The sequence below is a fragment of the Heteronotia binoei genome, chromosome 21, assembly GCF_032191835.1.
Source record: "Heteronotia binoei isolate CCM8104 ecotype False Entrance Well chromosome 21, APGP_CSIRO_Hbin_v1, whole genome shotgun sequence".
NCBI lineage: Eukaryota > Metazoa > Chordata > Lepidosauria > Squamata > Gekkonidae > Heteronotia > Heteronotia binoei.
In genome coordinates, this window is record NC_083243.1 from 178355418 (window position 1) to 178372643 (window position 17226).

The 17226-nt window shown below is 45.6% G+C and overlaps 1 protein-coding gene across 1 annotated transcript in view; it reads left to right on the forward strand.

The window, feature by feature from the left end:
* The window catches only part of TNS1 (tensin 1), a 494447-nt gene that overhangs the window by 416615 nt on the left and 60606 nt on the right, over nucleotides 1-17226 (forward strand). Inside the window, exons 20-21 of the mRNA XM_060261061.1 lie at nucleotides 10876-11075; nucleotides 12167-12305. Of these exons, the coding sequence (XP_060117044.1) occupies nucleotides 10876-11075; nucleotides 12167-12305 (339 nt within the window). The remainder of the gene's footprint in view (nucleotides 1-10875; nucleotides 11076-12166; nucleotides 12306-17226) is intronic.

The following is a 17226-nucleotide window of genomic DNA, read 5'->3' on the forward strand; positions in this document are numbered from 1 at the left end:
GTTGAATGAGAGCATGGGACTGGCCCACACATCAGGCTTCCATGACAGACTGGGAATTTGAACCCAGGCCTTCCAGATCCTAGTCTGAAACTCTAACTGCTACACCACAGTCGTGGCTGTACAGTGTCATCTTTACCGTTCATCTTAAACACTGTCTCTTCTCATGACGATAGGTATGTGTTGCTAGATTCAGACATGCTAGGAGCGAACTGTTCTCTTGCGGTTAAAAAATCACGTTGAAGGGTTATAGAAGATGGGTTGCCTTGCTCTAAGGACAAGGACATCATGTATCACAGCTTAGTCCATTAATAAATACAGCTCAGAAGGGAGAGAGTTCCAGAGATCATTCACTTGCTGCTGACATTTTTGTCACTCTTTGCTCTCTCTCTCTCGGCTTGGCTTCGCGAACGAAGATTTAAGAAGGGTGCAATAGTCCATGTTTGCTGCAGGCTCGCTGGTGGCTGACAAGACCAATGTGGGACAGGCAGGTCCGGCCACAGCGGCTGCAGGGAAAAGTCTGATTTAGGGTTGGTCCTGTAGCAGTGCGATTCTTCCTCAATCTCCTTTTGTCCTCAAGACCAGCTATGCGTGTGTTCTCAAAGGAAGAGACAGCCTGGTGGATGGTGTGCCTCCATGCTTTGCGATCTGAGGCTAGGTCAGACCACTGGTGATGGTTGATGTGACAGGTGCTAAGGGATTTCTTCAAGGAGTCCTTGTACCTCTTCTTTTGTGCCCCTCTATTTCGATGGCCGGTGGAGAGTTCGCCATACAGGGCAATCTTGGGAAGGCGGTGGTTTTCCATCCTAGAAATATGCCCTGCCCAGCGCAGCTGCGTCTTCAACAGCAGTGCCTCGATGCTGGTAACCTCTGCCCGCTTGAGGACTTCAGTGTTGGTCACAAAGTCACTCCAGTGGATGTTGAGGATGGTGCGAAGGCAGCGCTGATGAAAGCGCTCAAGGAGTCGCAGGTGATGACGGTATAAAACCCACGATTCGGAGCCATAGATGAGGGTTGTCATCACAACCGCTTTGTAAACATTCACTCTTTGCTAGTTCCAGTTCAAAAGTCATACCATCATGAGCTGAGGCATCACCAGTCTCGGTTCTGAAACACTGGTTCCCTTTTTCCTCCCTACTCCACCACCTTGAATGGCAGATACAACAAATCATATAAAATTCAGAGGAGCTGAAAACGTTTCTTACAATGAGGCAAGGAAACAGGATTAAGTATTGTGCAAGAGACATTGCAAATGTGCCTTCAGTGGCAATACAGTTACAGCAGCCACTCTTCTTCGTGTGGGAGTTGAGTGGAATGCATTGCATCAGAGAGCAATGGCTTCATTTCAGGCTTTCCCTGAACACGTTAGCAAAATAGTTGTAATTTTTGTTCTCATTTTAGTGGGCAGTGACCCCTTTCCATACCACATTGCTTCCAAATGAGTTTCTCATTCTTCATTGAGGCTGCCGCTTTCTGATTCAATCTTTTCTCTCTCTCCAAAAGAACAGTGAATTCGTTGTGCCCCCTTCCTAGACTTAGGCTGTTTTTCCACAGACCTTACCGCGGAGCGATGTCCCTCTTCACCGCGCAGCGTCTGCACGGATTTCCCACCAACTGCTCCACATAACCAGGAAGAGCCGCGGCTTTTGCGTCGCTAACGTAAACTGGTTTTTGGCGGTTTACATCTGCGACGCAAAAGGTCCGGCACTTCCTGGTTCTGCGGAGCAGTTGGTGGGAAATCCGCGCAGACGCTGCGCGGTGAAGAGGGACGTCGCTCCGCGGTAAGGTCGGTGGGGAAACGGCCTTAACGTTGTACAGATTAGGTCCAGGGTCCAGTTTAAAGTTGCAAAGAGCTTGTGTTGACCTCCAGGTTTGTACCGACAGTTGCAAACTTGGTCTTCAGTATGAAGAGATGTTTTTGAAGGAAGGTCATCATTCATTTCTTCTTGGGTGAGGTCACACTTACATTAAATCCATCAGCAACCCATCTTTAAAGCGCCGTTATTTCGTATGTCAGATAATCCGCCGCATCCTGTTTCCCGATCAGACAGCTGCTGTTCCTTTACTGTTCCGATGGCATGCCGTGTTGATCCCGTCCCCTGCTCGATCACACAGCGCCCTCCGGAACTTCTTTCAGATGGCGGCAATCTGCATTTGCAGTAGCGGGGGTTCTGGCTATTTAAACCTTTTTTTTTTTTTTTGTTTCCCTGGCAGCTTGACATTTTGGATGCCTTTGAGACCTGAGTTCCAATCTTTCCATAGATTTAGAAGCCGTCTAAGACAACTAATTGTTTGCCTGGGGGGAGGGAGAGATGTGGGACCCGGAGCTTCAGGCAAGCGTGGCTCCAACTCCGGGGGGTGCGGGCAAGAGGGCTCCCCCGGGCTGCCGCGCAGGGCTGAACTAGCAAAAGAGCAGCGGATCTCTTCATATCTGCAGCTCGGCGGCACTGCTGATCCAGCCAGAGAAGGCAGAGGGGAGGGGGGCGCGGGGAAGGCGGGGTCTTCAGGTGCTGCTCAGCGCCGGCAGCTCAGCGCCGGAGGAGCGGAGGCAGAGGGGAAGCAGGGGGAAGAGCGTGTCCGGCGAGGCGAGCGAGGCGATCCCCGAGTGGAGGGGACCAGGCGTCGGGGAAGGCTGGCCGGCCAGTCCCCAGCCCAGCCGGCAGCGGGAGCCCTCCAGGCGAGCCAGCCCCTCCGAGGCGGCGGTGGTGACGCATGGATTCCCTGCGTGCGGGGAGAGGCTCGGCTGAGCTCCTGCGAGATCCTTCCTCCTCCGGGGTTTCCGGCTATTTAAACCTTTTTTTTTGTTTGTTTCGATATATCGTTGTATCGAATTAGCGTTGCCTCTGCCTTGCGGGGCGTGTGTGGGGTGGGATCTTTTTGCAAGCGCCGGTTATTATTTTATTTTATTTTATTTTGCAAGCTCTCTCTAGCGCTGCTCCCTGGGCGCCTCCTGCCTTTCCTCCCGTTGCAAAAGCCGGGTGCAAAAAGTTGGCTCAGCAACGTTTGCCGATTCTCCGGCTTGGGGAGGGCGGCTCGCCCTGCCTGAGCAATGGACCATAAGCCCCTCTTGCAAGACAGACCCCCCCCCCCGCCTACAGCCCGGCCGCCCAGGGAGGCGGCTACGAGTATGGGCGATATATACGAGATTTCGATATATCGCTATTACGCAATAAACTAAAATATAAAAAAAAAAAAAAGGCCGGGCACGCACGTTTCGGAAGCTCCCCCCCCCCCCAGTTAAGCTTAGGAATACAGCCGCTAATAAACAATTTTTTTGAGTTCCTTCCTTCGATGGCGCAGTGATATGCATTTTGTTTGTGGCGGGAAGCACTGCTGCGACTCAGCAACGATTGCCCGTTCAGATGCTCCAGAGCGCTCAGGAAGCGCTCAGGAAGCGTCTTGTTCCGGATTAAAAGCACTAGCAAATTAATCCGCGAGCAAGGCGCATCAGCGTGGAACGGGCACGGGCTAAGCACGCTTCACAGATGTGGATGTGTGAACGTCCGGGTAAAATCCGACATGCTTGCGGGCTCAACTCATGCCCGTAGCGGGGTTTTTTGGACGTCTGACCGCACCCTTAGTTACCAGATTATGTGAATCAACAAAAACGGAAGCGTCCTAATCTCAAAATGCATCTGCGAGGAGGGAGGGCTGTGCCGTCTAAAGATAGATATAACAGTACAGTTTCTCTCCAGGGGCATCCTGAGAGATGCAGGTTCTGATGCACCTCTCTGGTTGTCCACCACCTCCATGTGTTTTGCGTACATTAATTTAATAAAAGTTGACTATTAAAAATTCATCATTAAAGCTAAGATTCTTTGAATGGCTGAGAACTATTTGTAAAGGTTTTAAACTGGTCAGGTGGCAGTCCTAGTGATAAATAGAGCCTCTCACTCTTTTTTGATGATAAATCCGTCGCTGCTTTATTTAATAGGTGTTGCATGTGCTGATTGACATCTGTGCTTTTCTCAGTCAATGCATTTTCCTTTTGTCAGGGTGTTGCCCTTTGGTTGCTTCCGTTGCTGTGGTCTCAAACTCACTCCTCTTTCTCTCCCTGAGGGGCTCCTGCATTCAGCATGTGGGAGTGCAGCGCAAAATCTGTATGTTTTCTCTCTCCCCCCCATCCCCCGTCAGCTGTGATAAAGGCAACACACTCTGCATCTGAGAAAATGGCATAGCTAATACTAATCAAGGAGAGATCTGGCTTTGCCAAGGGACTTGAAAGCAACTCAGAAGGCCCACAAGTTTTGTGGACTTTTAATAGATGTCTCCCAAAGTGTCACCCTCTTGACAGCAGGTGCCTTTAAAATAAATATTGCAAATGCATTATAAAGATCACGGCGGGATATATGAGGTGGGCATTCAATGGTTCCTACGTTAATGAAGAGAAGGGCGCCTCAATGGGATCCAGATTCCTGGCTCTTTTCCCTGGCTAGCACTAGCGCATGCTGAAGTGAGGCAAATCCAAGGGTAGTTTCAACAAACAGAGGAACGAGCTAACAGAAGTCTATCTCTTCAGTGAGCAAAATTCTGGTCTCCGAGATTTCATCCCCCCCCCCCTCAGTTCTGTTCCTTGTAACAAACGTTGTCTCCCGACTTCATAACTGATGCCTCGCTAACTCAAAGTTCATTCGTTTCCCTGGCACTGCCGTTTATGGCACAGCTGCAAGGCGCATTTGAACGGTTGCCGTTGTTTTTCCCAGCAACCACCTCTCCGTTAACAAAACCAAATCATGCAGCTGCCTCACTATTCAGCATCCTGTGTGATCAGAGAACCTGTCTGACATCAGTACCCGCTAGAAGAGCACACCTTTTTTAACTGGTAAGCTAACCTAGACTCAGTTCAGAATGGGCTCACCGAAGATGAACTGATGTAGGCAAAATGTGTCATATTCTCCAGCCCCTTTGAGGGCACCCTCTACGGCCCCTTTCCCAACATTTACCTCGTAGCAGTAGCAGTGAAAAAAGAGGCTACTGAAACAGACTTGATTAGGCTTTCTCAATAGCATATTTCAACATAAGAATCTTAAAGAATCATAGTCTCTGAGGGCTTTTGGGTCCATAAGATGCTAGAATCCCTGGGAGACAACATTTTCCATGAATCATGGCTCCTGTAATGCTTTGTAGTGCCTACTGAAGGCTGCAGTAGTAGCCTTTCTGGTTGCCATGCTCACCGCAAGATAAGTTTTTGTAGGTATGTGAGGGGAGGGCAGCTGCATTAACATAGCATACTGGGCCAAGTGGTCTGGATTTGAACTTCAGGGAGATCTGGGCTTGGCTCATAGCTTTCTCAACATTTCCAGAGTACTCCTGACTCCCCAATTTCAATCGTTGGTGACATTGCTTATATCTGGTTTGAAGCCCCTTGTTCTCTCCGGGAGTTGAGGAGTCGTTTCGAGAAGAGGAGGAGCTAAAGACCTCTAAGAGTGAATTCTAGGCACTTTCATCAAACCGTAGTTCTCAGGATTATTTGGGGAAGCATGCCAATTAAACTGCTTTGTAACCAATATAAGGTGATGGGGGAGTATGGCTAGTTTGTGGAGAGAGAAATTAAACTGAAATACGTCTGTAAACTGACTAGGGTTGTCTGCAGACAACAGGACAGCAACAGCATCTTAACAATGGGGTTTCTAGTAGAGGTGTGCGTTCAGCATAAGCCAAACCAAATAAATCCCCCCTAAAATACTTTTATCAGTATTTTTCAGGTGTTTGTTCAGCCAAATACAGATCAGATATCAGGTATATTCGACGACCAAAGCAGCCTCACCTGAATAAAAGCTGATATCATGTGTCTTTTATTAGGGGGTCCTGAGAGAAGGGAAAGGGTTTAACGTTTAAACCCCTCCCCTCCCAGAGTCAGGCAGCAGCTGCGGTGTGACTCCAGAGAGAAGGGAAGCTGCTGCAGCCCAACTCTGGAAGGGTTTAACATTTAGATCACTTCACTCGCCGAGTCACCTTAGCACGACTCAGGAAGTGAAATCCTCCATTATATCCTATGGAAACTGTTGCCATAGGGTATAATGAAGCGGAATATATCCAGTAACCCAAATACCGGTATAGTACCAATACTGGTATTCAGGGATATTTGGGAATACTGAGCGTTTTTTAGTCTCAAAAACCTGAATCTGAATAGAGCCAATTTTTTTTTCCTTGCATGCCTCTAGTTTCTAGACCAGTGGTTCTCTATTTCCTAGTCCTATGACTGTAGAGGGGAGTCTGTGCCTTCTTCACATCCATATCAGATTAGATCTAGATCCCTTTGGAGTTTGATTCTAATTCAAAGTGGAGGTTTATCAGACCCACTGGGTGTTCAGGGGGCCTCTTTGTAGCTCACCACTCCCAGATCCACTGAGGTGGTGATAGGGAGAATTCCTATGAACTGTTGCTTATAGAGCCTTAGACTGTGAACACTGCAAGGCACACTCAAAGCAACATAGAAAGATACTAGGAAAGTTGGTTCTTGGTTATACTGCAAAGACTTGATGCAGCACACAAGAATGCCAAGAATAATGGATACTAAATTTCTCATCATGTTCTTGCACCCTCTGTAGGAGAGGCCTCAGGAGAGTATACCCGTAGCTCACTGGGAGAGTTACTCGCTGCTCTCCACCACAGTAAAATAACTGGGAAATGGGGAAAGTGGGGAAGGCTATCAGCAGCTGCAGGCTGCATTTATATCTCACCACTATATCATAACTACATCCCAGTAACATCAGGTGCACCACAGCATCTGGAGATTTAACCAATCTGAAGTAGATCCAGTTTAAAATCAGAATAAACATGTATATCCAGAAGACCTGCTTTGGATTGGATGTGAGAGAGGAACACTCATTCTGGTCTATTGTTACATGGGTTTAACAAATAACTAACAATGCAGTCCTATTAGGGTTGCCGAGTCCAATTCAAAAACTATCGGGGGACTTTGGGGGTGGAGCCAGGAGACTCTGGGGGTGGGGCCAGGAGACATTGGGGGTGGAGCCATGAGCAAGGTTGGAACAAGTACAATTGAACTCCAAAGGGAGTTCTGGCCATCACATTGAAAGGGACTGCACACCTTTTCCATTCCTTTCCTCTATTAGAAATAATGAAGGATAGAGGCACCTTCTTTGGGGGCTCATAGAATTGGCCCCCCGGTCCAATCCTTTGGAAACTTGGAGGGTGTTTTGAGAAAAGGCATCAGATGCTGTGCTGAAAATTTGGTGCCTCTACCTCAAAGAACACTCCCCCACCCCCGCAGAGCCCCAGACACCCGCAGATCAATATCCCATTATTTGCTATGGGAATCGTTCTCCATAGGGAATAATAGAGTGCCCAGTAGACAGTTCCCTCCCTACCCCCCCGAGTTTCTAAAGCTTTCTAAAGTGGGAAGGGCCTCCAAACTGGGGAATCCCCTGCCTCCATATGGGGATTGGCAACCCTCCCTCTCTCTCTCACACACACACTTACTGGGTCTGGTTACTTGCTCTGAAAACGAAAGCAAAACAAACAGAAGCTGCAGCTGACCTTCCCCATGAGGTGCTTCCTGCTTCCCGCTCAACTTTAAAGGCACACAAACAACAGAAACACGCATTTTAAAATGGGACCTGTTTACAGGTTTCTAAACCTGCCGGAGTGCTAGAGGTACGTGGTAGCTGCGGGGGCGGGGGGAAGCCTGTAAAACCAGGGGATCCCCCGTTGGGACCTGGGGATTGGGAAGCCTAAGTCCTATACAGAGTTTTGCCAGTCTAAGCCCATGGAAATTCATGGGTTTAGACTGGAGTAACTTTGCATAGGATTGCCCTGGAAATGTCTTTATGCAGAGCAGAAAAAGAATATGTAACGATAACACCATAATGTTCTACCAGGATACCCTGGCATTCTAAATACTATTTTTGTAGGGGGCGGCTGTATGTGTGTTTTAACCAGCCTCAGGATGGGGAAGTACAAAGTAAAGAAATTTGGGTTTCATTGCTAAATAAATGGTCTTTTCTTTGTATTGGGAGTTAGAAGAAGAAGAATTGCAGTTTTATACCCCGCCCTTCTCCCTGAATCAGAGACGCAGAGCGGCTTACAATCTCCTATATCTTCTCCCCCCACAACAGACACCCTGTGAGGTGGGTGGGGCTGAGGGGGCTCTCCCAGCAGCTGCCCTTTCAAGGACGACCTCTGCCAGGGCTATGGCTGACCCAAGGCCATTCCAGCAGGTGCAAGCGGAGGAGCGGGGAATCAAACCCGGTTCTCCCAGATAAGAGTCCGCACACTTCACCACTACACCAAACTGGCTCTCCGGTTAACATGAAATACTTCAGGGCCTGGGACTGTGTCCCTAGCCTAGATGCTGAGACAGGAAAAAAGCATGATAAACAGTAGGCTCCTGAGACAGATGATTAATCTGCGTATTCAGAATCATGGCATAGTTACAATTCATTTTAGAGTGTCACCTCTTCGATCTGCAGATGGGCGATCGATTTCTTAATGTTTTTTTAAAGCCTCTCTGCTCTTAGGCATATACTTAGACATCTCAAAGAGGGTTCATCTAGAAATATTGTCTCTTTTGTGCAGGCTTTTAGGCAATCAAGGGAGGAGATAAGAACCAACAAACAATTTACAGAACCTTAGATGTATTTTCCAGGTCCGGCTAGGCCAGACTCCTTGGGGGCCAGTGCGTTCCCACTTCATCCTGTGGCTTTGCTCAGTTGTTTGAGTCACTTAAGGGAGCCCTGTGGCACAGAGTGGTAAGCTGCAGTACTGCAGTCCAAGCTCTGCTCACAACCTGAGTTCAATCCCAGCGGAAGCTGGGTCTAGGTAGCTGGCTCAAGGTTTACACAGCCTTCCATACTTCCGAGGTCGGTAAAATGAGTACCCAGCTTACTGAGGGGAAAGTGTAGATGACTGGGGAAGGCAATGGCAAACCACCCCGTAAAAGTCTGCCATGAAAACATTGTGATGTGACATCACCCCAGAGTCGGAAACGACTGGTGCTTCCATAGGGGACCACTTTGAGTCACTTAGAACTATTCCCTGCCTGTTATTTTTAGTCAAGAGGGCCTATTTGTTCCTTCTACTTCCATAAGTCTGATTTTTAAAACAAGCTTTTATATGATTTTAAAATAAAAAATAGTTGCAACCCCAAACAGGAATATTTAAAAAAACAAACAAAATAAAAACAATGATAGCAAGTCCACAGATAACTCTCTACAAAGAGTTTCCAGTTATCTAAAATATGCCCATGTGTACTTGTCATTTATATGCCATTAGTTCAAAAGCTGATAAGGTTGTAAGGTCCTCAGTCGATTGGATTACTGGAGGAGGGCATTTATCACTCCAGTGTTGTATTAGGGGAGGGACGGTGGTTCAGTGGTAGAGCATCTGCTTGGGAAGCAGAAGGTCGCAGGTTCAATCCCTGGCATCTCCAAAAAAGGGTCCAGGCAAATAGGTGTGAAAAACCTCAGCTTGAGACCCTGCAGAGCAGGGGAGGGATGGTGGCTCAGTGGCAGAGCATCTACTTAGGAAGCAGAAGGTCCCAGGTTCAATCCCCGGCATCTCCAACTAAAAAGGGTCCAGGCAAATAGGTGTGAAAAACCTCAGCTTGAGACCCTGGAGAGCTGCTGCCGGTCTGAGAAGACAATACTGACTTTGATGGACCAAGGGTCTGATTCATTATAAGGCAGTTCCATATGTCCAATATAAATCTTTTAGAGACAGTAAAATCGCAGTGTCTGTTTTTTTTGATCATCAGTTAGTGTCCAGGAGACAGGCAAACTGTTAAAAAATATGTAAGCATCCTCAAAGATCAATGAATATTCTAATGCAAATTTATATAATTACTTCCTATTTCATATGATGAATGTACTCTGCCTCTCCTGTCAACCATTTCACAGTCCATTTATTGGAAAATGTTAGAGGGGCGTGCTAAAGGGCATAAAAGTGGAAGGCAACGGAACTCTATTATAAAGATCTAAGATGCCGAGGAGTATATGACAACATCAGATGAATGGAAGCTGATTGCCAGAAAAGGCAAGGGGACTGTTAAGACTGCCTGTACTAAGTAGGTGTGGTCTGTACCACATTGACATTGACAGTTCAATTTATTTTTAAAATAATCCATGTACAGCAGCCCCTTTTCCCATAGAAGTGTGTGGAAAGTAAGTATGACCTAGGGCACTTATGGCAATGCTTTATCCTACAGAAGTCTCAGTTAAGTGAACCCTCCAAAAACAGTGTTGCCTTCTAGGGGTTTGGCATAGCCTTCCAAGCTCACCATTACTTTCCCCATCTTTTTTTTTAACTGTATGGACCAGGGCAATTTTAATGTGTGTGTGTGTGTGTATAATTTTTTGGCCACTGTGTGATACAGAGTGTTGGACTTGATGGGCCATTGGCCTGATCCAACATGGCTTCTCATGTTCTTAAGTGTGACACAGAGTGTTGGACTGGATGGGCCATTGGCCTGATCCAACATGGCTTCTCTTATGTTCTTATGTGACACAGAGTGTTGGACTGGATGGGCCATTGGCCTGATCCAACATGGCTTCTCTTATGTTCTTAAGTGTGACACAGAGTGTTGGACTGGATGGGCCATTGGCCTGATCCAACATGGCTTCTCTTATGTTCTTAAGTGTGACACAGAGTGTTGGACTGGATGGGCCATTGGCCTGATCCAACATGGTTTCTCTTATGTTCTTATGAGTCTGGTTTACTGGTTTTCACAGCAGTCTGTAGTGGAAAGTGAATTATTTTGCCTATTTTCCTCACGTCAACTGATTATAATATTCCACTGCTCCTTTCTTTCTAACCCTGGAATACCACTAAAAGGACTGAACACTGGCCCTGTGTCCTTGGTGTTCCAAGGGTCTTAATGTTCTTTCTTCGTTTCTCACACTGTAATTAAACTTTCAGGTGTGCAGTCACCACGGGAGAAGTCGCCAGAAGAAATGGAAGGCCCTGTGCGGAGACGGACCACAAGCGAAGGCCAGTATGAGAACAGTCCTCAGGATTCCACTTCACCAAGAAGCCCTACTGTTCGCTCACCAGTTCACTGTGTTTCACCAGAGGTGGTCAGCACTATCTCTGCCAATCCTGGAGGAAGGCCCAAGGAGGTGCTTTTTTAAAAAATAATCTTTTCCTCTTCCAATTTTACCATTTATATGCATAAAAACACAGATGGAATTACTATAGAAAACATGCTTCTTTTGCTTCTAGTATAATGCGATAGTTGGAGAAGGAAGAGGATGCTCACATACCGTAGATGGGAGAGAGAGAGAAAACGTTTATAGCCTGCTAACAGTAGCTGTCATTCTTAGAGGGAGGAATGTCGTTAAACTAAAGCGAGAAAATGAAGAAAAGTAATAAAAATAGTTGCAAAAAGAAAAGTTGGAAGGAGATAAGCCTACAGTTTTGGGATGAAGATTCCTTCCTCAGTACTGGAAGTGGTTCTAGCTGTCTGATTTAACTAGGAGTAATCACTTCTAACAGGGGTCATTTTGTAGAACAATAGGTGGTAGAGTTCATCCAAGGATTGTTATGCAGCTGCACCTGCTATTCAGTAGACAACGTGGGAAGGAGGAGGTGGGACCCTCAGGAAGGTTCAGGAGCTGTGCTCCTTTGAGCTCCCGCTGAATCTGAGGCCTGACTTCTAATATTAAGCATACTAGCTTCATTTATGTTGTTTTTCCACAAAGTTCCTAAGTGGCATATAGCAAAAGAAGTAAAACATAATAAAAATGACACACACCACAAAACAAACAGCTGTGGATAAAGGGCATGCCAGAGAAGCCCAAGAAAACTGGACAGTTAAAGACCCACTAAAACAGAAAAATTCTCTCCTTGCTAAAAATGTGCAAAAACAAGTCGATTTCTCAAGGGAGGGTGTTCTAAATAGCACCTGTTTTGCAGAAACTGGAAAGAGGCCATTGTTGTTCCCTCCTGCTCTAGACAGCTTGGTCCTTCTTGTTTTCATAGCAGAAGACAGTTACCATAGCAGAAGGTCATCTGTTGTTAGACAGAAAAGTCAAATGGCTACAGATTTGGTCATAGGACCAAGCGATATAAAATCTGGACAAAACAGCAGGAGAAAAAACATCCAGAGAAAGGAATTCCTGTTTCACCAGTTGGCTGTTTGCTTGAGAGGAAAGGAGACAGGATGTTGAGTTGTCATCGCTGATTCTGCTTTACTTTCTCCCTTTCACAGCCCCATCTCCACAGCTACAAGGAGGCCTTTGAAGAAATGCAGGGGACCTCTCCAAGCAGCCCACCTTCTAGTGGTGGTGAGACCTCTCCCCCAACCCCTGCCTTTCCTGTCTCACCACAAACCCCTTACAGTAACCTGTGTAAGTTTCATGGGCTTGGGTGAGTGGATGGGAGGGGGGGATTGGTGGGTGGCTTTAGCAAAGCCAGACTTAGAAGGAGCTGGTCAAACCGTTCTCAGCTTTCCAACACCCACCACCATTTTAATCACACCCTCATCTTATTTCTCTTCCGCTGCCAATCATGCCTCTTCCACCATCATCTTTCCTCTCTGCTTGGTCAACCTTTTTTGTGAAGCTGCCATTAAATATGCGTTCCTCATGATAACAGTCATCTCAACAGCAAAGTGTTGCAACTCTCTGGGGATGCAGAAAGTAGTAAAAAGCCATTGGCCATCAGCTGGTAATGAAGAGAATAAACTGCCTTTCTGGAAGCCAGGACAACCCAGAATGACATAAACCTGTCCTGTCTTCTGCACTCTCTCCCTGCTTGCCTTTGACGATCTCACTTGACATGAACGTTAAGTATTGCTGATGAAGATTCCGTAGGTAAGAGAGTAATCGGGCGGGCCCCCACAACTTGACAACTCGCCAAAGAGAATACCAATCGTACGCAGTGACTATAAGATACATTTGGTGGTCATAGGAAGCCCTTGGCTTCATCAAACCTCTTGTTTTGCTGCTTTTGTGGGATTGCGGAACTGGATTGGGGACATTGTTAACACAGAAACTGTGCCCGGCATGCAGCGTTCAGCTTGGTGGGCCACAGGTCTCTGTTTTAGAGAAATCAGTACAGACTTGAAATGTAATGCATTCCTTCCTAAGTCTCAGGAAAAGGAAACAATTTAAATAAGTCAGCCACGTCGAAGTCTTTCTGGGCAGTGTGCGAAGCAGGATTAACAAGTGCTATGGACATACACACTACTGACAGCGGTCACGTCTAACCATCAGCAACACTTAATAGTTATAAATCCCTTACAGAACACCTAGGAAGAACAATGGTTTTATGATTTATTATCCTCCTTAAAACCACTTACAACGCCAAACTTGTTTCCTCGCTGAGGAAGCATTATTCCCGATAGTATAGATTCCCATTGCTGATGCTCAGAGTGGGGGAGATATAACTTCCTTTTCTTGTCTTTGCTATTTTAGTTGTTGTATAAAGAATTCCCATCCTTGGCAACATCAGGCAAGAGCATGGACTAAATGATTAATAGTATTTCCCTGATTGACTTTTAAACATGGCTGCAATCCCGTCTGCTTAGGCAACAACATTCACTTTGACCTGATTTTGCAGGGATACTCCCGGACAACGTTGTGTTCTAGGGATGAGGATGGTGGTGGTTATTATTATTTGGTAAATGTATGCATTTACTCTAGGGAAGAGCAGTAGTTCAGCATCCATAGAGCTGCCTGTCATACAAGTGTCAGTGTCTGCATTACTAACACCCCAAACCTTTCAAAATTGACAGGACAAGAAGGCCCTGCTTAAATCTGAGGTCTGAACTAGCTGTGGAATGTCCCAAGTGAGATTTATTTGAAACCCTGACTTTATTTTGGCACACAAAGACTCCCTTTAGTAATTTTTTCCCCCTCTGGCTCCTTCTGAGTTCCTTTCTTCTGGAGATGGAGACAGCTGTTTTCTGCAGGTGGGAGGAAATGGAAATTAACCTGAAAGCTGAAGACATGCTTGACATAGTATTTTGGTAGCATGCGTCTCTGGCAGCCGGACACAGTCACGCAGAATCGATAAACAGTTGCATCAGCACTTACTGTGGAAAAGTTCACTGCTTTCTCTCCCAAACAAATGGTGTTTAGACCCTTTGGCCAGTCTGTTCTACTTACCGCTTTCACAGCTGTATTTTCAAAAGTTCCCAGTTGTTAATTAGCACCAGCCTCCAGCTCAATTTCTTTAAAAAAAATAAAATAAAGTGTACATATTTCTCAAATACCAGAATTTATTCCATATATACTTATGTATATGTTTACTCTTTCTCTCTCTCTCTCTCCCCCCCCCCCTCTCAATGAAGAACATCTGGTTTCTGTTCTACATGGTCATGATATAAGGGTATTTACCTCTGTTGCGCACCTGTTAAACCCTTCAGGCCCAATGAAAGCTACATGCAAACATTACATAGATTTGATTTTAAAATGTAGACTTGATCATTTAGAAAATATTGAAAACCAAAATCCATCCAAAGTACTTAGAAGAGGGCAGCAACCACCAGCAGCAGAGATGCTGGTTCCAGAACATTATTATTATTATTAAATTATTAATTTAATTTTATTAATTATTAATTATTATTAAATTATTAACATAGAAGGGAATAGTAGGTAAATGTATTGGGAAGCACACATATGTTGGAGTCCGTGGTTGATCAGTGCCAGAGATAAAACTAACTGCAGATTTCTATAGGCTTCAACGTGCTTATGCATAAATGTAGGTTTATACTGAGATGCACCGACATTCAGAATTTGTATATATAGGTAATATTTTTCATTGCTGTTTCTTCCTTTGCCTCAGTCATGGTTCAAGGTAGATTGCTGTCCCACATAGGGTAGAGATGAGATAGGTCTAGGAGGCAATGTTCCTCTGAGACCTGCCCCACTTCTGACTTGGAAAAGACAGACCCCAGTGGTACAGCAAGCCACCCTGGAGCTCGGCTTGCGTGTGGGAAAAATGCGGCCCCCAAGTGGTCACTTGGACGGTAAATCAGTCTTACTTTGGCAGAGCATATTTGAAGTTCAGTCAATGCACTGTCAAAGATGGACAGCGAACCACTGTGGACAATCTGTTGAGAGGCGATAAATATATTTTGAAAGTCCTTCAAGTCTGCTGACCAGAAAGCACCATATGTGCTATCTGATCCGTGTTAGTAATTTCTCACAGTTATACTTCTGAGTGCTAATTGCAGGTTGTTTTTTTTCCGCAATATAATAAACCCCAATATTTGGATAAATCCTTGCTGTTAAATGTTGCACCTTTGGTGCATTCATGACACAGGTACTGCTGCTATATGCCAGGCATTATAGCCCGCAGACGCCTCAAGTTATCGGTGTGCTAGCTGCTGAAACTGTGGGAAGAAATCTGACCTTTAACTTCCTGTTGCATGCTCTGTCTTCTTTACCCTTCTAGCCAAACATGCTTCTGACTGACTAACCTTTGATAACTTGGTGGTGGGTTTTTCAAAAAGGTAACAAATATAGCTTTGAACAGTTCTTCGAATATTTTATTAAGCAATGTTGGTGCAGCTAAAAGTGGACCAACACCAAGGGACCAAGCGAGCAACTGGGAAACAGCAAATCTCCAAATGTGGAAAGTTACTGCCCCCTCCCCAAGATCTTCAAAACAGTTTACATCATTTTGGAAACTTCTCAGATACTTTCCTGGAAGAGGCTAGGTCATACTGTTAAATAACCCTTGTACTCTGTTTTAAAGCAACTGTTGGCAATTTATGTGTGTATATTGAAGACATTTTTGTCTAACTTTCTGCCACAGTAGCTTTCAGGTGGCTTACAACTGTAGTTAAAGCACTATGAATTAAAAGTGAGGGGGCTAAAAATGAAAAATGGACAGCAGTACAGTATTAAACCGGACAGTTGTAGCCAATCAGTATTCGTTACTGATTAAAAGTTAGGTCAAACAAAGCAGATTTAGCCTCATATTTAAATGGCAGTAGTCATAGCATCAGGCACGTTTTTCTAGGTTAGAAATACCAGAGCTGGTGTGCCACCACAAAAGCCCTTCTTATGGTAGCCACCTGTCTGGAATATAAGGGCAGAGGCATACAGATAAAAGTCTTGGAGGAAGATTGCAAGTGTTGACAAGTTTTTATAGAAAGCACAAATTTCATTAAGGTGTTAAAACTTCTACTTTTGAATGGTGTGAACACTTTTGTGTAGACGTATGAGATTCTGAGAAATATGGACATATGAAGCTGCCTTAGGCTGAATCAGACCCTCGGTCCATCAAAGTCAGTATTGTCTACTCAGACTGGCAGCGGCTCTCCAGGGTCTCAGGCTGAGGTTTTTCACACCTATTTGCCTGGACCCCTTTTTTGGAGATGCCAGGGATTGAACCTGGGACCTTCTGCTTCCCAAGCATCTCCAAAAAAGGGTCCAGGCAAATAGGTGTGAAAAACCTCAGCTTGAGACCCTGGAGAGCAGGGGAGGGATGGTGGCTCAGTGGCAGAGCATCTGCTTGGGAAGCAGAAAGTCCCAGGTTCAATCCCTGGCATCTCCAAAAAAGGGTCCAGGCAAATAAGTGTGAAAAACCTCAGCTTGAGACCCTGGAGAGCCGCCGCCAGTCTGAGAAGACAAGACTGACTTTGATGGACCAGGGGTCTGATTCAGTATAAGGCAGCTTCATATGTTCATATACCAGATCTTGGGGACGCATAATGATTACTGCACAACATTCTTGAGTATATGACACTGCCATTGGATCTTTGCAGTCAGTATTGTCTACTCTGGCTGGAAGTCCAGGTTCTCTCAGTCAGAGGAAGGTGGTTTTTTTTGGCACTTTCAGTCTTTAACTGGAGTTGCCAGAGATCAGACCACAGACCTTTTGCATGCAAAGCACGTGTTCAACCATTTAACCTCCCTGACATACAATTATTTGATGTTGAATCACTGCCCATGGAATAAAATATATTTTATTTTATTTTTACATATATTGTATACATTTCCGATCTCAGTAAACGCAATTGCAACTCATGGAATTGCTTGTTTCCCTGTTGTTCATTGGTGCTGTGCAATGAATCTTTGCCAAGCCTGTCCATAATTACATAGGCTATCGGTAACTGGCTTTCATCTAATGCGCCTGCCTCCCTTCCTCTCCTCCCTCCCTCCTGCTGTGGCCCTGGCGTGGGTGTGCATCTGAAGCCGTAAGTCAGAAGATTGCAATGTAAGTCATGAAGGGCGGGCGGGGGGGGGAGGGTCTCTGTAATATAGAATATGTCCAATTCTTCTCTAATGAACAATAGTGCTTCATTTGTCTGCATAC